Raw genomic sequence first — 19,623 nt, 5'->3', positions numbered from 1 at the left:
TTTCTAATGACGTCAACACGCATTGGCGTCGACAAGTGACGTGGCATTCCGGAAGTGAGTCGCAGAAAGTGAACAACGTTGGGACAACGTGAGTTCTGTGAGTTTCCCCCCCACGCAGTAGTTTCGTCCAACAAAGTAATCGTCAGTTGGAAGATAAGAACCAGCTTCTTCGCTACAATACCGCAATAAAAGGTAAGCAGTGCACAAATACCGGCTACGTGTTAGCCTAGAATGTTAGCTTAGTGCTGCTAAATAGCTCTGCGTTATTTACACCAGTTTCCAGAAAAGTACCAACAACAGTTATTTGCGGAGTAGCAACAGTTTCATATAGACATATCAACGTTAAATGTAGCTGGTACTTCTTTCGCTTTCCCTTTTATATATTCACATGCTGACATCTCTCTTCCCTCCTTTCTAAAACCAGTGCTCCGCCCATGGCTCTGAATAGATCCATGCATCCCCGGAACCGTTACAAAGACAAACCGCCGGACTTTGCTTACCTGGCTGCCAAATATCCAGACTTCCAGCAGCACGTGCACACCAGTCTCGCGGGACGACCAGTGTAAGTCCCTCAGACTGCAATGTGTTGAATCCTGTTTCAACATGTTACAGTGCACTTTGTCAAGTCATAGATGCTGTTACTACTAGTTTAAGACTTGTAAACATCCAGCTCGGCCAATGGGGGGGATCAGTCCACACGTGATCCACCCACTTTATTACAGTCAAATTGTTTTTTTCTATTTTGGGGGTCTAAATGAGTGTTTCCACCATTTAGTTATTCCAATGAGCTCCATGCACTCTAACCCATACAGATTTAGAATAGAATGACTTTATTAATCCCAGACTGGGGAATTATATTGACACATCAGCAGTGCGTATATACAATAATATAAACAATACTGTGAAAATAGAGAATTTAAAATTTGTGAGGAAAGGAGGGGGGACTTTGACTGTGCATCTGACTGGGAGAGAACAATGTTGGAATGATGCATCCCTTATATTTATGACTTTCTCAAAGCTCATATGTATCTGATTTGCCACTTTAAAAAGCCAAATGGATGTCAACCAAACTCCACCATTAAACTCCACCAAAGTCAATCATATGCAAATATAATGGATGCTGTGCTATTTTGTAAGTCCACAGTATTATAACCCGACATAACCAACTCTCGGTTGTTTGATGAATGGTCGCATGTAGTTAACTTGGAAATCTAGCCCGTCTCTCCCCATCCATCCACATTATCGAGTTTTCTTTGGACTGAGTCACATTTTGTGTTGATATTTCATTCACCGTTTTATACAAGAATATTTTAATTAATCTGTGATACAACAGAGCTGCAATCCACTATGGTGATATTTCATCATAGTCCAGGTAACTAAAGATCCATTTGGACCTAATTGGATTATTTGGGGTGGTGAGGTGATTCTAACAACACCTGTGCTGGGCAGTTATTTTAATCCCATCTGGTCTGTGTGGGTAAATTAACACCCTCACCTCTGTGATAATTACAGCTGCAGCCTCCTTATTTTAAATCTAGTTGGAGAGACAAACTTTTAAAGTGAATCCATGCCGCTTCTCCTCCTAATTACATTTTTAATCAACTCGGTGTGAAATTTGAGTGTTGTGTGAAAACGGAGCAGGCCAAATGAACATTTCTGCTAAATAGACGAAACACGTTAACACCAAAACAAAGGCCTATGGATGGAAAAACAATCCCTGTAAAAGCTCATCAGATGTGCAGTTGTAATGTCAGCCGTCCATGTCTACTCCTTATATTTACAATTCATGAACAGTTTATTTTACATACTGTAAGTATCGATAGCTGTCAAGTACAGAAATTAAGCATCAAGCTGATTCGATATTACCTCCTATAAATAATAATAGAAGATATCCATAAAAGCAGTCTTCTAGTGCTGCTGGTTCATGTTGATGGTGAAAACACAGCCAAATTAGCAGTTACAATTTATCTTGGTTAAGTTGGTACTAGTCTTGTCAGCATGACATTTTATGAATTTATATATTTTTTAAAAGTCGAAGCAAAATCCCAATGAATGCATGAGCTGACAGTTGTAGTGAGAGTTGTGTTTGAAGTCTGCTGTTCATCTGTCAGGACGGAGATGCTCTCCTCCCTCTTTGTGTGCGTTTTGTGAGACGGGTACCGTCGTCTGCTCGCCGAGGACATCACTTGTTACCGCCTGTGTTATGCAGATGAATGTTGACTTGGTGTCACTACGGCGAGTCTGAACATCTGTGAGTGAATGTGAACATATTGGTGTGGGCTGCTGATCCTTTTGTGGTTGTGAGGTGGCCAGTCAATCATCGCACGGCGGGAGGAGCATGTGCACATGTGGGCATTCTGTAAAGTCGGCTGGACGTCCGTCTGTGACAGGTTTTAATTATCAGTTTGACAGACAGACAGACAATGGGCTGCTAGTTTTAGTAAATGGACATCCAATGTGTACAAACTATTAGGATTTTCTTTTTGTTTTGTTTTTAAGACAAAAGTGTTGGGCAAATTTAAATTTTGGACCTGAGGGGTGGCGTCAGATGAAAACTCAAGGGATCAGCAGTGTTATTAGAAATCATCTTGATATCCATCCACCTGTTGATTTCAGTCTGGACCAATGTGCTGGACTCAAACATCCCTGCAGACACGGCAGTGGCTAAAATAAATCTTAATTTGGAGTCCGCCAGATGTTTGCTTAGTTTTTTATGTCCAGCACCTGGGTATTCTACGTTTTAACACATCGTTTCAATAGTATATTGCACATTGATCAGACTTCAACTCAGGCTGGAGTCGGCTGCCAGTTTATTGTCTTTGCCTGCTGCGTGAACGGATGTCCAGGATTTGTGTCTCGTTCCGTATGAGGTACCGGCTCTGGTTAACCGTCTGCAGAAATTTGGCTCTTCTTCCCCGTCAGTCTGTCATTCCATCAGCGGAGGGATTAGTGTGGTTTTGTGTTTCCCAATGAATTCTTCTACTGGGGTTTTTAAGTATTTAATCAGTGAGTTGGGGATGAGAGTAATCTCGGGGAGACACTCACTCAATCCTCGGGGGAGATACGCCTCCCTTCGTTTAAGGACCATGGGTGGGGAGGACTGATAGCGGTGGACAGAGAGTCAACCTCAGACCAGAGGCAGCAGAAGAAATATGGGGGACGTGATTGGGATTTAAGTGAGGAACATATAAAGTAGAAAAAAATGTCTGGATGTTGGTTTGTTTCAGTTTTTTGGGGAAGGAGAAGGGGGGGGGGGGCTCAGATCAGGCAGTCAGAGGGGATTGGAGGTATGAATGGGTATTAAAAATTCAACAGCCTGGGTGGCATTTAATTTGGTAGTCATATTTCTTTTATGGGCTGAGAGACCATCGTCTGTGTAATTTATGAAATGTTCAATTTTCACACCAGTTTTGTGTTCAGAGATGTATTATTGAACATGTTCTTGGCAATAGAACAGAAATGAGTGAATAATTATGACCTTGCGTGCCACATTTAAATTGATAGATGTAAACCTACAATGATCAACAGCGCTAGAAAGCCCAGGAGGGTTATTACCATGCAGATATGTTTTATCTGATGGGGATAGATAAGCCTTAGGCGGGAGCGGGACATTATTTTTTTACATATTTCACTTACTGAATGTGCTTTGAAGAGGCCGTCATCAGCTGTGTCATGCCCTCTAATATTCCAAATAATTTATCTGAAAGCCAGTTAATTATAAACCCACAGCGTTTCCGGTAAGCAGCTCCAGTGAGCCTTCTTGAGCTGACATGAACAGCCCCCATTAAATTAACTCAAGTAAACACAGTCTGTTCTTTTTTACATTGCATTTCCAATCACATCTTTAGCTTTTTTGTTTGCACAATTATTAATCAAACACAGTTTGAGATCATCTTCTATATTCTTGGAAATTAAAAAGATAAATGGAGGCTGTTAAATGCTCTTTTTAAAATGTATGTTTTCATTTCAATGCTTTGGGGCAAAATGCACCTAACTCCTCTGTAATGAAGCGTTTATGTGTGTTTGTGTTTAATCAATTAGCTCATCCCAGGCCATGTTATAAAAATAAAAGTAAGAGGTGACGACTTGCAAAACTCCAATATGCATTTTCTTCAACAAATTTAAATCATGATAAATATTCAGTAAACGATTTAGAAAAAAACATCCTTTCAGCCATATTTGCTGGTTATTTGGATCCCAACTAGGCTTTTTATTTATTTTTTTTACAGCATCAGCATATCTGCAGAATTGCAAAAATATCACTAAACGAGCTCAGATTTATTCAAAGACGGTTTAGCTTTAAATTCATGTTGAGTTTTAAATGATGCACACATTTCTGCTTTTGTAAAAAAAAAAACCCTGACATGACAGAAGTTTCTGCTTATCAGCACAAAAATGTTTCCCCAACACTCACAGTGAAGTAGAAGTACCTTGAAGGTCGTGTGTGTGTGTGTGTGTCTGTGTGTGTGTGTGTGTGTGTGTCTGTCTGTCATGATGTCGTCCTCTTCATCCATCTGAACCAAAGACGTTGCTTCTTCTCAGCACTTAAACCTTTCGTCTCACCCTGTTTGCTCCTTCTCACCTGCCCGGCTGCTTAACCTGAACATAAGCTGGAGTCAGGCGTGGTGCTTTAACAGATTCCCGGTGTCCCGTCGGTCACATTTGTGTCGTAAGCACGCAGCGTTGCACCTACGTGGCAGTACAGACGTAAATTGCGGGCGCGCGCACGCTCCGTCTGGCATCAGCCATTGCTCCAGCGTGGCTGGATTTGCGTGCTCTTCTCATCTGTTCCGTAGGTGGGGTTGCCATGGAGACATGGCATTCGCAGTGCTGCTGATGGGCGTGATCGCCCTGCGTTGCACACTCGCACATATCAGGGGCTAAAAATAGAGGGCTGGCCTGAGCAGCCTCCCGCTCTGAATATTGATCCTTGTCTAATGATGCCTCAGAGGAGAAATGAAAGAGGGCCGAATATCAGAGAGGCGAGCTTTCATTTTGGAGAAGACTGAGCGTTATGCTGATGTATCACTTCTCCCTCATTAGCTTGATTCAACCCCCCTAAGCTCAGGGCATTTTTTTTAAGTGCAAATTTCTTCACTGATTTGACTTTTCAAAACGTGTCGTACGTCCTGAAAGGAGAGCCAGGTGTTCGTTTTCCTCCAGGAGGTCACACGCCTTCAGCCACTGATTAAACTGGACCATTAACCTAATATGTTCATTAAGGGAGGAGACACAGGTTAAGATTGATGTCAGGCTGTACAGGTAAATCACTTCTCATTTGTATCCGTCAAACGTTGTTTGCCTTTTTTATCATGAAAATGGAGACTTCAGTGACCAGGGTCACCTCGCCCCTGTTTTGCACTCGGCCTTACTTTTTTTAGATGAATATTTAAGGGGCTTTTTTTTTGCCTTTATCATGCACCCAAAGGTAGAGATTTTATGATCCTCCGCCCCCTGCGGCCCACCGATTAATCGGTCGACCACTAATATAAAAACCTTTTGAAAGGTTCAGTGTGTATGACCTGCTCCAACGAAATGATCAGCATTTCACCTCTACTCCACCTGACTGTATGTGTCGATACAATCAAATTTTAGTCAGTTATACAAAAAAATCAAACTACTATTTAAAAGCAAGGCAAGAATATACACAAAATTCAACCATATTGCTGAAACTCCAAGATTCAATATTACACTGCTTATAATCATCTTGTGTGCCATCAGCCTGTTATTTACATTTGCCATCTGTGTGTTTGCGTCGCTTACCAGGGGCTCTACAGTCTGTGTATGCTTTGGAAGTTTGTTACTTGGACTAAATCCAAAGTGCCAGAAACTAGAAGTAGCTTCCAGGAGAGCACCTCAGCGGGTGAGGGGAACGGGCAGCACTTACAGGACATGGACGCCCAGTCAGCGGCCGCAACTGAAATTTAGCACGCACAAACACCTTCTCTTTTCTGCTACTTTGAATGTAAACAATTAAACAAACTGTATGTATGTATTATTGATAAGCCTTTGGGGTAACTCTACTTTGTTCTCTGGGCTGAGGGCCGACTAGTACTTCAGTCACTCACTATCTAAGTGGATTTACAAGAAAGTCCAGGTTAGTACAAGAAATTCCAGGGTCGTTTTTTCCTCTTTTCTTTATTGAAATTACCACAAAGATACAAAAGCTCGTAGAGGAAAAAATACAAGCAATACAATATAAAATCGCAATCCTTCAGAAGAAAAAAAAATCCAAAACAGAGAAGGGGGATTCATACAAAGTAAACATGGTATCACATATGCAAGACCATTTAAATACAAAGTGGAAAAGGAGGCAAGACCATGAAATAAAGGAGTACAAAACAGTAAGAAACCAACCATAAATCTTTTTGAAATTCCAGGTTATCTAAGTAGATATCTATGCAGCACAAAAATACCAAGTGGCACAATGTCAGAAACAGTTACTACTTCTCACTCCACTTTTTGATCTAAGTGTTGGAGGAGTTCTGGTCATCAAATGGGCCTAGAAGAAAGCAAATAAATGGAAAGTGGGATGCACTTTAACGTGTTGTGTATCAGAAAAGAGGAGCTGAATACTGAGAGATCAAAACATTTCACCTCTTCATGCATAATTGATTGGTGAAAAGACATAAAAACTAAAATCAATAGAAGGCTGCTTTGGATCTCAGAGTTATATCTCCATCTCAACCAGCAGTAGATTTATTTTTTCTCCTTTTTTTTTTTTTTACTCACACCAAATTGGTGAAATGCCAGACGCAGCCATCACCAGGATGTGTCTAATTACATCTGCCAAGGTGCGAAAGCGCTCTGCGAAGCTTTAATTATACCTATCTCGCCCACTCGTGCTGTCTGCCGCTCTCATGCCTGCTTGTGTGGCAGCTGAAATCATTAAACATGTCGAGAGGAAAACGCAGGAGAGCTGAGAGCGGGACTGAGAATTGGGACTAAAAAAGTGGGAGGTCTTAGCAATGTTGAAAATGTAAATTTCATTGTCATTAGCAAGGGATTGTTGAAATGATGGGCTGCTTATCTCCCTTTTGTCGTGCGTGTGCGTGTGCGTGTGCGTGTGCGCGTGCGCGTGTGTGTGTGTGTGTGTGTGTGTGTGTGTGTGTGTGTGTGCGCGTGCGTGTGTGTGTGTGTGTGTTTAATGTGAAATAATGAGGTTTAGTGCAGAGAGCTGCAGCAGGCTGGAGGAGCGGAGGGTTAATGAGGTGCGGTATTAAGAGCAGTTTGGTAAATTGCACTCAGGTCATCTCATTGATGAATCAAGAGGATCAGCAAGTCACTAGATTGAAATTATGGTTTCACACAACATCGGTTTTATTTTGTAGCTCTGGTTGCTATCAGTATTAATGTCTTCCAGCTGAACGTTAACAAATCGTAACAGTGCAACTATTACCCAAACTGTTCTAAGCTGGACTGGACACAAGGAATTAGAAATAAAATAAAACCATCTACATTTGGGAAAGTGGTTTAGATATTTTTATCTTTGGTGAATACAAACATTAGAGATAGAATAAATGCCAGAACTACAAAATTAAGACCTGCGTTATAATAAACCTGAAGGATATAATATACAGGATTGAAATGCCACCATGAACTCATCCGGCTACGTTTGTTTCTCCTCTAGTGTGAATTTCAAAGAGCCGGAGGCGGTGCGAGCGCTGACCTGCACCCTGCTGAAGGAGGACTTTGGTCTGACCATCGCCATTCCTCTGGAGCGCCTCATACCCACCGTCCCCCTCCGCCTGAACTACATCCACTGGGTGGAGGATCTCATCGACGGCCAGAAACAACCACGCAGGGGCATCGACATCGGTACCACCACTGTTTGTGTGATTTGCTTCATGTCTTTTAAGTTGCTCACGACTGATTTTTCATGAAACTGAGAGGAAAAAATACCCTTTGTGTCCCCCACCACGGTAATTTGCGTTTGAGACCCCCTGCTCTTGTTTATTCTGGATGTGGCTTCCAGCAGCTCAGAGCTCACCAAATGTCTGTTGGTGCTTCCAGCTGGTGCACATGAGCCCTGTGTGTGTGTGTGTGTGTGTGTGTGTGTGTGTGTGTGTGTGTGTGTGTGTGTGTGTGTGTGTGTGTGTGTGTGTGTGTGTGTGTGTGTGTGTGTGTGTGTGTGTGTGTGTGTGTGTGTGTGTAGGACCTCAGGTCACTGATGGATGACCCTGAATCTTTCTGTAAGCAGATTGAAGCTGTCTGCTCTCTGATGGATCACCACCGGGCGTTTCCTTTACTAACTGCTGCCACTTATATCCGAGGCCGGACTGACTTGTGCGGTTGTGGTTGTTGTTGTCATATGTGGATGATTCAATAACACCTGCTGGGACTGACATGTATTGTCCATTATAGACCCTTTTACCATTTACGTTAAACAACATATTTCCATATTATCCAATGAAAACTCATAACCATTCATCATCCTAATGAACACACATACTCAAGCTGCCAAAAACATGTTGTGTGCGCTTGTTTCCTCAGGCACTGGTGCGTCCTGCATCTACCCCTTACTGGGAGCAACAATGAACGGCTGGTACTTTCTGGCCACAGAGGTGGACGACATCTGCTTTGATTACGCTACAAAAAACGTGGAGCAGAACAACCTGTCTGACCTCATCAAAGGTAAATGTGGGTCACTCATCCTGAAGAACAATATATATAGAAGGGGGGCGACATAGATTTGTCTGAGCTGGGGCCACCATGGCTACAAGCAATAAGCTACTGTATGTGATTATGGTAAACGCCAACATGTACAATAACATTTGAACCAACATTAGCCATCATCGGCTAGTGGTCATTCCAGACCATGGAAGGCTGTAGCAGCTTCCAGACGCTCTCAGAGTTTTGACGTCATCTGTCTCATAGTACAATCGAAGGCCACCGCTTTGGACTGAGAACCAAAACGTTGACCTAGTTTCTGTCACAATTACCAACCTTTGTTTGGGACGGCCTGTAGTTGCACATCGTTAAACGCCTTTAGCCCCGTTTTGTTTTTCCCGAGAGCTGTTGTGATAAACTAAAACATTGCACTTACAAATCCCTGCTTCTGTGTGCCTGCACATTTCTAGTTGTCAAAGTCCCTCAGAAGACTTTACTGATGGATGCCTTGAAAGAGGAGACAGAAATAGTGTACGACTTCTGCATGTGCAACCCTCCTTTTTTTGCCAATCAGCTTGAAGCAAAGGTGAGTGTTTCCTTCCCTAAATCTTTGATTTTTTGACTGGTTCGGCTCATTGAGAGTAAACACTGCACTTGTTGACTGTGTATTTTACATGACAGTAATGGGATTCTAATAGGATTTGATCTAAATCTCTGTCTGTCTTGTTATTCTCTCCAGGGGGTAAATTCCAGGAACTCACGGCGACCTCCTCCCAGTTCAGTGAACACAGGCGGGGTGACGGAGATCATGGCGGAGGGCGGGGAACTGGAGTTTGTCAAGAGGATCATTCATGACAGCCTGCAGCTCAAGAAACGCTTGCGGTGAGATAAAGAGTCGGACAAACCTGACTCAAACACTACTTCTTACCGTAGTTATGGGTGTGTTGTTGTGTGTGTGAAGAGCAAATTTAAAGCAGATTTATTGATTTTCTCACACAGAAACTTTACATATTCACTCACATCTGAAATGGCAGATGGGTGAACAAGAGCACTGCAGCTTTTTGGAGAGGCTTGGAGAGGTTTAAATGGCTGCTGAGAGCACCAGTGAAGGGGAGACACTCAGAGGTTAAAATGTGCAGATGGGTCGCTGCACATTAATGGAGCTGTCACCCGCACTTGGTTTAATGGTTTTGGCACAAGCTCACCCTGTACTGTATCCGGGAGCCCACAGGGAACAGCTGTGTTTGGGTGGGTGGTTGGAGGGGGGGTGTCTCCAGCGGCCGTCACTTTACCCTCCCGCGTTACCCGGGCTGTCACCGGGGCAGCAGAATGAGACGCAGATCGAGGCAAGTGCAGAGTGGGGCTATTAAAACTGATTAGACATGCCACACCTGCTTTGCCTGTCTACAAGGGAGTGTGCTGTGTGTCTGTGTGTCTCATGCGTCACTAGAAAGGTGGGCGGCCCCGGAGAGAGACCGATCTTAACACCTGCCTGCTCTCGTGCAGCTCCGTGTTACAGTTTGTGTAGCGATGAAAGGAAGTCAGAACAAATCCAGTATTTGTTTAACAGGTTTGTGGCTCAGGCCAAACCAACCGGAGCTGGCTGTCACTCCAAAATGCATGCCGGGGCGCCAGAGCCACCAGGTGTCCATGGCAACCCTGCCAGCTTCACCAATAGGTCCTTTGAGACGCCCTCACCACCCCGCCCTGCTCCTCTTCTTTCCACTGAAGTGTAATTACGTCTGATAGGGGTAGACACCTCACTTCCCAGAATAAAACACACAAAAAGCTGCTAGAAAACCTGCTAGAAATGAGGTTATACTCATTTATCATGCCATTGATATGAAAATTACTATCTCTGCTAATGAGATTGTAATCATACGTGCTTCAATGTGTGAATAGAGAATATGGATACCAATGCAGCTGCTCACTCTGGGATGTTTGAAAAGCTGCAGGTGGAGGAGGAGGGAAGCCGGGGTCTGCTCTGGGCGTTCCTCCCCACTGTGTCGAGAAGTGGGGAACATCTGTGAATATTAGAGCTCTTCAATATTTCATTTTGTCAACCGAGGCTGACATGTTGCTCTCCCCCTCCCCTTCACCCGCTCTGGGCATCCTCATACCCCCCGAACCCTAATCATAGTCCTTTCTCTCTGTCAGGAACAAATCAGAAATGATTTCATCTACAGTCTTTGGGTGTGACTGTAGCTTTTTACCTTTTTATATTTAGGAACATGGCTATTTTCTAGGGCTTAATTTTGAACATGAGACATAGGTCCTTCAACCCAAAAGGAAAAAAGAAAAGCAATTTCCTGCACTCGTATATTAAATTTAAATCTGTACTGGTTATCGTGCTTTTCATACTAATGTAAGTGTATAAGCTGTTTTAATAATGTGCTAAACCTACTTTAAATCTAAATGTAGGTCCCTTCATGTATATCTTTACCACAAAGAAAACTATCTTTTTATTTTTGATTCAGGTCCAGTTTGAGATGAAAAAATAAAGCTGCAAACATTATTTTCATCCGACCATTCTGTATATTATTTCTTGATTAATTGTTTAGTCCATAAAATAAATGTAAATACAATTTTTGCTTTATAAATGATTAGAATTATTGTAAAATGTATATTTTCTGTTGATTAATCCAATAGTTTTTAACATAGGAGGAGGCTGAAGTACTTTTTGAGCCCTGTAAGAGATTTTTATTGTTGTGGCCGCACCTTTTGAAAGCGACTCGGATGATTCAACGTTTCAATCAACCCGGAGCTTCTTTCATCTGAATTTTGGCAGCTGGACAGTCGGAACACTGTTTCAAGGGATTTGTTCAAAGAGACCATAAAGAGCAACAAAACAATTATTTTCATCCCCAGTTGAACTTGACACTCTTTAGTTTGTATGGATATAAGCTAGCTTCACATATTTATTTATCACACCTTTTTATGGTTTTATTCCTAATGTGTGATTAAATAAAGAGCAGATAATTAGCTTGAGATAACGTCTCATTAAAACCAAACAAACCATGACCAGGTTTGTTTTCCTTCCAGTCTGACTGCCAGATGTGTTTATCTTCCCTCCATCTTCCACAGCTAGACTCTACTGCTTATTGATCAAGACCAACTTCACCTCCTTTATTGCACAGCAGAGATTATTGATCAGGCTTCCACCAAGGGGCAACTTCAAAACAGCTTTTCCTCTGCTGCGGACCGTGCGCTCACACACACGCAGATGTTTTTCCCGTCTCATGTTATACTTTTCGTGTTTGTCTCGCTCCCCAAAGCTCACCTCGGCTCGTTTGATCTCTGCTTGATAGCTCGTACCCGCGAACGCAGCGACACGCAGCTGGTTAATATGGATTCTTCTTTCTGCAGGTGGTACAGCTGCATGTTGGGGAAGAAATGTAGCTTGGCACCTTTGAAAGAGGAGCTGAGGAAACAAGGGGTGAGTACCGACAAAAGCAAACATACATCTGCGTCCTCTGCGATCAATGAGTCGCGAGGCATCCAGCAGCTTTTGATGTGGGTTTGCTCAAGCAGGAAGGTGCCCCTTCTGAGCGGAGTTTGATAATGGGCTGTTTAAAACAATCTTTGCCTCCCTCCCGGCTCTCAAACCACAACACTCTTCTGGGAGTTTGCATTGCACGTTCAGGGCAGCAGAAACCCAGAAAAATAAAAACCCATCAGCTCTTTCTAATCTGCCCACTAAGCAACGTCACAAACCAGCCATGAAGGAGGTGATCTGTGTTAGCGGTGCGTGACTGAATCACTCGGCACTCTATAGCGAAACATGCATTACCGTCATTAAGCCACCTAATGGCCCAGCACATGACTCCTGACTGCTGCAGGCCTCTTGTCCTGTGCCAGTCACTTCCATGCCATATCTCAGAGCCCCTCCAGAGGTTTCCGGGTGCTGTCGCTGCTCATCAGGGTGAGTGCAGCCTTGGCTCACGTCCAGAGAGGAGACAGTCGCCTCCTTTTTAAAGTGCGTGTAAATAGAAACCCAGCTTAGTTAATATGCTAATGCTTTTATCGCCCATTACTCGATCTTCTCTCCAGTGTCTCCTCACCTCTCTTTGTGTGTGTGTTTTTTTTAATTTAGCAAATGTGAAGTCTCAGATACAGAGCTCTTTGACCTCTGACCTTTATCTTCGTGGCTCACCTACTCGTATTTACTGAAGCAGTCCTGAGAGACGCATAAAGTGCTCTGTTAGCACAAGGGTTGTTTTTCACACCACATGGGAGTGATTTTTCAAATCATGCATGTTTATTTTCTCACCCACTATTAGAGATTTGGAGCTCAGTGAAACCAAAACTCCCAGCAGGAAATATGCTGGTCTGCTGTATGATTTGGTTTTATAGTTTTATCATAAATCGTAATATCAAAGTTCAGCCAACTGTTTCAGTGGCTCGAGCTGTTTTAATTATTTTGATGTTGTTTTTGTCTATTCTATTTTATCTGTAGTTATTTAATCTGTATTTTTTAACCAGCATTGATTAAGATGGGAGCACTATAATTTCCACCAGGTGTAAAGCTACAAGGTAAATGCTACTCCCAGAGAAAAGCACCGTGTGATTGCAAGTTTCCTCCTCTTATTTTTTTTTAAACCGTGTCTTATACTCTAATCATATAATTTGGAATACCCTGGCACGGCCCATAATGACAACATAACCAGAAAGTAAGATATAATTAGCTGTAATTGAGTTTTGACCAAATGTCAATGTTTTGGCCTCTGGAGCATCGTTGCTGTTGAAATAAACATTGTGCGTTGTGACATCAGCTACTCAGGGCAACACAGTGCTGATCACACCTGATCATACCTCTTATTTTCTTTTCTCTCAGGTCCCTAAAGTAACACACACAGAGTTCTGCCAGGGACGGACGATGCGATGGGCGCTGGCCTGGAGCTTCTATGATGATGTCATTGTTCCGGTAAGTGTAAGCTGATTTTATTTCCTACTTTATGCCCTCGGAAGAACTGCCACCCACACTCGACAGATTATTTTGTGGTCAGTATAGCTCGGTTGAAATTCAATACCGATATGCATCGGGGCAATAGACTTGATTTAGTACCAGAAGTAAAAACACATGAAGATAATCTCAACAGTGTCGGTCATTTTGCTGCTTGAACTGGATATTTCCAAAACCCCAAAACGTGGTCCTCAATTATGCACCACCTCCATCCTCCTGTGTCCTCTTTCTCCACAGCTCCGTTCCATTAGAAGCACTTACCCCCCTTCTCCTCTGGGGAGATGTTTATGTGATTTTTAACATGCTGTATCCAGGCAACAGTTGCCAGGGCATGGCTCTGTGCATACACACCATGGAGTTGTCGTGTCTGGGCAACATCAGAGTTGGAGATAAATAGAAAGCAGGGACAGTGAAGTAGCCACAACGGCTAGAGGCTGTGCGGTGACGACGGTTTGTGTTTTGCTGGAGTCTCTATTTTGGCCTTTTCTGCATAAAAGCAGTTGAGCAGAATGATTGGCCTACATACTCTCCTGTGACCCTCCTCCTCCAACATCACCACCACCTCAAAGCATATCCACCGTCATTTACAGTCGAGAGCTGCTCGCCATCAGTACAACACACATCCCTCCAGTGTGTGTGTGTGGGTGTGTGTGTGTGTGTGTGGGTGCAGGCTTACATGGCAGAAGTTTCTGCATGTGTAATTCCTTGTCTGGTCCACTGCCTAATTCTGCCTGCATGCATGTGTTGCTGTGGACGTCTGGTATGTATATATGTGCATGGGGGTGCTCATTAATGTTACATATAGTCTATAACATATGTGACACGCATGCTACCATGACCTACTTAACCCTCTCATAACCAGGTCAGAATGCATGCAAACTGTTACTTCCAGTACTTTATTTTCTCTTTCTCCCTGTAGGTTGGTTTGTTCAAAGTTTTTTAACCACACAGGTGACAAATTATCTTTAAGTTGAATCTCAGGCTACAACACATGGATGTTTAAAGAGAACCGCTTACAGCGTTGGGAAGCAGCACCGCGTTGATTCCTATTGAAGTTGCTCAGCAGCGCATGAAGATTGACTTCCAAGTATTACCCGAATCTTCCAGCCATCTTCCGCATCCACTGGCCCCCATTGTGCAGGAACACTAGTGATTCCTTTAACCCCGCCTCCCAGACCTCGGTCTCATTCTCATTCACATGAATGGGGGAAAGAAAATAACTCAGCTACTAGTGCATTTTACAACTTTTAGGACCTTATGAGTTATATAAAGCTAGCACATACTACCATAACATGTCTCTTGGTTGAGTTGCATTGTGGGAAATATAGGCATCAGGTTTAACAACGAAGAAAAATGTTTGGAATAATGAGGACGATATTTCTGGCTACTGCATGGATTTTAATTACTATTATCTTTTATTATTAACTTTCCACCGTGTCTGATGTTATAGGAGTTCATTGCTAAATTGATGGAGTACTCTTTAAAGTCAATATTTTTCATAGCTTTTATGCTTGTGTCTCTGCCTTGTACAGCCTCCCCAGTATATTGTTCCAGACAGGCTTTGGTTTAGTGCTGTGTTCAGTACTTGGCTTTTGATCTGGGTTATTAAATGCACAATAATATAAGATCTTCTCATTACCAAGAGGGAAAGATGCAGAGGGTGGATTAAATTAATTGCACAGAAGAAAAACAAAATACAGATAAAGAAATCCAGCAAACACACACAAAGGGATAGACGTTGGTTGGTGAGATTAGAGCACATGTAGACAGTATAAAGGAACTAGTAGACAGAATAGATGGAGGCATCCAGGCTTTATCTGAGCCCTGAGGCATGTTGTTACTCATACAGGCCTCTGGCAGGAGGGGGTTCACAGAGGTCCAGAGTTCAGGAGTCGGTGCAGGGTTTTGGGACTTGCAAAAAGGAAATGGGGGTTGGGAGAAGAGGGTTGATAAGAGTATGATTTGCAATATTTGCCTGAAGGTTAAATCTGCAGCATTATTTTGTGTGTGTGTGTGTGTGTGTGTGTGTGTGTGTGTGTGTGTGTGTGTGTGTGTGTGTGTGTGTGTGTGTGTGTGTGTGTGTGTGTGTGTGTGTGTGTGTGTGTGTGTGTGTGTGTGTGTGTGTGTGTGTGTGTGTGAAAAGCATGCAGTGAGGTGAGAGTGTGTAAGTGGGATTAATAATGGAGTGAAAGAGCAGCAAAAGTCAGAAGAGGATGTGATTCAGTGGAGAGGTTTCATGTAAAATTGTACACGTGGCTTCCATGCTCTTCCATGCTCTTTGTCTGAGAGGCTACCTTTGTGTCTGTGCATGTTGCCAGCGTGTGTTTGTGTGTTTATATACTGATGTATTAGTGCAAGAATCTTTGTCAAGGAAGCTGTGTACGCACAGACAGGTTTGGCGTGATTGGATCTTATTGATTTCCTTTCCTTGTACAATGAGCTGCAGGGCTTTCAGAGCGTGGAGGGAAAAGGGGGAAGATATGTCTGCGAGAAACAATAAGAAATAAGAGAAGCTAAACCATGTGGTTCATCCTCAACCCATCAATTAACTATGTTCATCAAAGCAGATTATTCTGGTTCTGTTATTCTTCATTTTTGGATACAATACAAATATAAATATATTACATGCTAACCTTTTTTTCAAAAAGAGGCTACAAAGTCTTCCGATACACTAAGATGAACGGGTAATCAAAAGTTGACTCGGAGATCAGTGCAGCAGTGTGAAGGTCACAGTCTGTTCCTTCCCCCGGCTGTTTGTAGGTCAGTCGGCCATGCTGTCTGCTCCGTCACAGCAGAGTGCGGCTGCGGACCCCCGCTGTCTCTCCACTTTCAGTCAGCCTGCAGTGATTCACGAGTGCAGCGGTGACTTGTTTGCTGCAGCAGACGTCAAGGTTGTGATCGCTGCAGAGTGTCTGTTGTATTCAGACACGGTAACGACCGCCATCACAGCATTAGAGGGGATTATTAATAAGGAATGGTGTTTACTTCAAGGCAGGTTCAGGGGGAGCTCATGTGGTTTGAGCGCCCTCTTGTGGCAACATACATATTCTGTTTGACAACAGCTACCACAACTGAAAGTAGCAGCTCATAAGGAGTAACAATCATTCTACTCTGTCATTATATGTTGGAATTGGTTTGTAAATGATATATAGAGGCTACTGGAAGGAGGTCTGGATGCTTCCTCATTAAAAAAACTAATTTGGTAATTAGGTTAAGGAAAAGAAGTATTACCCTGCCAATCACCACATGCAGAAATTGAAAAGAAAAACAACTCAAATGATTCTTTCTGTGATGAATATGCAGAATCAATTTTGTTCTCACACAAGCACAATTCAGCCAAGACCTTTGCAGATTTGTCATTGATCATATTTCAAAAATCTTTGCATTTGATGGTGAAAATGTGATGTTTGGTCTCTTTCAAACCCACCTTTCCCTATTATACTGAACATTTTCAAGTTCATATATCTTTCTAACTGAGTTTGAGTTCATTTGTGGTTCTGGATGATCAGAGATGAGATGATGATGTGTATGAATTTACTGAAAGATTTTCAATTAGGTGCCAAATTGTCTAAATATTCAAATCGTCCAAACATGTAACCTGGGGAGGGGGGGAGGAGCTTTTGTCTCAGCAAAGATTTATTTATTTATTTATTGCCAAAAACATACAATGCAGCTTTGCTTGCTTCACAACTCTTTGTTGCCCTCTGTTGGCAGCCCGGTTCTTGACATAGTTAAATTTGAGTTTCTCATGAGTCAAAGATGTGCATTTGAAAAATAAAAACAAAGCATAAGCATACAGTCTGGTCAGAACAATATGAACGGAGCTGTACATATTTTCAAGTCAAGGGGGGTCCAGACAGTGATAACTCATCCTCAGAGATACTGAAATACTGTTTCCTGTGGCTGGAACAAAAACTCCTCTCTATTGTAATTTGTTTTTTGTTTTTTTACTACCAGATTGATCTAGAATTCATATTTTTAGAATTTAATATTAATATTTTTATTCAATATTTTAGATTGCAGGTATCACTGTAAAATAATGTTGTTGACCACAGGTATCTTTGACTTCACCCACACATCCCTCTGCCACTCAGTTTCTCTCTTAGGATCTACCCTTTGAAACACTTTTCATTTGTGTCCATTGTGTTTTTCATGTCCAGAATACAGACTATTTATTCATTTTCTGCCTTTTATCTCAGTCTCCTCCCAGTAAGAAGCGTAAGCTGGAGAAGGTGCGTAAGCCGCTGTCGTTCACACTACCGGCGGCTGGACTGAAGGAGCTGCAGGCCAAAGCCTCAGCTTTAGACGGTACATCCCGCAACCCTGTGGACAGCATCACTGCTCTTCTGGAGAAAACACTCACTGACCTGCGGGTAAGCTTTAGGGCTGCACTGCCGCAACGTATTACGAGGTTAAGTTTCACCCTTTCTTTAGTTGTAGACTTGGGGGACATTACTAGTGTTTAGTAACGTCAGGCTCTCCTTGTCCACAACAGCCTACATGTCTATTGTTTCTGTGATTGGCTAGTACTGGTTGCGGTGCTCTTCAGCTCATTCTTTGTCGCCAGTATACAGAAACCTTTTCTCTCTTTTCTGTGGATGCTGCCACCATACACGTCACCTGCTTCCAGATCAGCTAATAGCAAAGATTCAATGAGAGCACATGAGGATCTCTGTAGCTGTGCCCAATAAAGCTGCAGCATCGTTGGTACGCTGCATTTGAAGACGATTGCGTCACAGCGGCTACGACAAGGCTGTCCCATTTCTTTGGCTCCATTTTAATCCTATAACGTGAGGGGCAAAGGTGACACAAACAGGGAATCCTTTGTAGACCAGACCGTCTCATTTTAAAGGACCCGACCGACATAGACCTTCTGATACTTTTAAATTCCCATGTACTAAATATGTAGTTCCATCTGCTGTAACTGCATAGCTTTTGGCTGAGATCATACATCTACTACATCATACATCTCTAGTCAATATCATCGTGAGTCAGATTGTCTTCTATGTGGCTCTGCAGGTTCTACACAAACGTGACCCATGCGGAAAGCAGGAGCAGAGCTTATTTCTAACAGCTATTGAGAACACCTGGCTCCATGGACGACAGAAACGACGTGAGGGGATGCGTCAGTTGCGAGAGCTTCCCAGGGCGCCTCACGGTGCTGGAACCGGCTCTCGACCCACTCTGGCCACTGCTGCTCCCGCCACAACGCCAGCATCTCAAAGCCAGTCTGCCTCCACACAAGACGACAACAGCCAGAGTGGCGGCGCTCAAAACAAAACAACATCTGTACAAGAGCTAGCTGGTGAGCAACAGGCTGCAGAGCAGACTGAAAATGGCCCCTCTTCAAATGAGACAAGTAAAGAGGTAACGCACAACCCAACTGCAGAACAGAAAGAGGTCTTAGAAGATGTATCAGGTGAAGATGTGGACATGGAATATTCTACCTGCACAGACGCAGGGAAGGAAACGCGTCCACAGGAAGCATCTGCTGCAGCGAGCGAACCTCCCTCTAAGCGACCCCTGAGTCCCGCTGCAGTCGAATGCTTCCTGTTTAAGTGTCTGCTGAACGTGATGCTTGAGGAGAGCGACGTAGTGATTGAGATGCACTGGGTCGAGGGTCAGACTAAAGACCTGATGAACCAACTGTGCACATACCTGAAGAACACCCTTTTAAGGTCTGTCGCAAAGCACTAAATGTTCAGAAAATATTGTCTTTTAGATTTTATTACTGAATTTACAGTGACCTCTGGAGGTTTATCCAGTAGATAATCAGGAGTTCACATCATCTTATTTTCTTGTTCTTGGTTTGTTTACATTTTAAACTCATACATACTGTATATTGATGTTTCTTGCTGACATTTGTCAAAACATTTGCAATAAATGTACATTTTTCAAAAAAAAAAAAAATCTGCTTCATGGTGCATCTTTTAAGCTGTGTTTACATTTAAATGACCACAAGAGGACAGTGTGTGTGTGTTACTCTTATAAGGAGCTTTATTGCTGTCATGATCTTTTTCTTTAATTGCATTATGAGACATTGTCTTTGT

The 19,623-nt window shown here is 42.9% G+C and overlaps 1 protein-coding gene across 1 annotated transcript; it reads left to right on the top strand.

The window, feature by feature from the left end:
* The first annotated feature begins 48 nt into the window (after window positions 1-48).
* mettl16 (methyltransferase 16, N6-methyladenosine) lies at window positions 49-19,451 on the top strand. The gene is made up of 10 exons (XM_084019478.1): window positions 49-192; window positions 425-562; window positions 7,631-7,818; window positions 8,494-8,634; window positions 9,081-9,196; window positions 9,350-9,492; window positions 11,977-12,046; window positions 13,445-13,534; window positions 17,773-17,946; window positions 18,593-19,451. Exons 2-10 carry the CDS (start codon window positions 435-437, stop codon window positions 19,268-19,270), a joined length of 1,728 nt encoding a protein of 575 aa, XP_083875604.1. The 5' UTR covers window positions 49-192; window positions 425-434; the 3' UTR covers window positions 19,271-19,451.
* Window positions 19,452-19,623: the final 172 nt, after the last annotated feature.

This window comes from Eutrigla gurnardus, assembly GCF_963514095.1.
Source record: "Eutrigla gurnardus genome assembly, chromosome: 10".
Taxonomy (NCBI): Eukaryota; Metazoa; Chordata; class Actinopteri; order Perciformes; family Triglidae; genus Eutrigla; species Eutrigla gurnardus.
The sequence above is the reverse complement of the archived record's forward strand: the minus strand, read 5'-3'. Positions and strand labels throughout refer to the sequence as shown.

Coding starts and splice junctions, on each gene's coding strand:
- mettl16 (XM_084019478.1), top strand. CDS start 435: ATGGCTCTGAATAGATCCATGCATCCCCGGAACCGTTACAAAGACAAA. Junction 563..7,630: donor AGTCTCGCGGGACGACCAGT/GTAAGTCCCTCA, acceptor TTTCTCCTCTAG/TGTGAATTTCAAAGAGCCGG. Junction 17,947..18,592: donor AAACACTCACTGACCTGCGG/GTAAGCTTTAGG, acceptor GTGGCTCTGCAG/GTTCTACACAAACGTGACCC.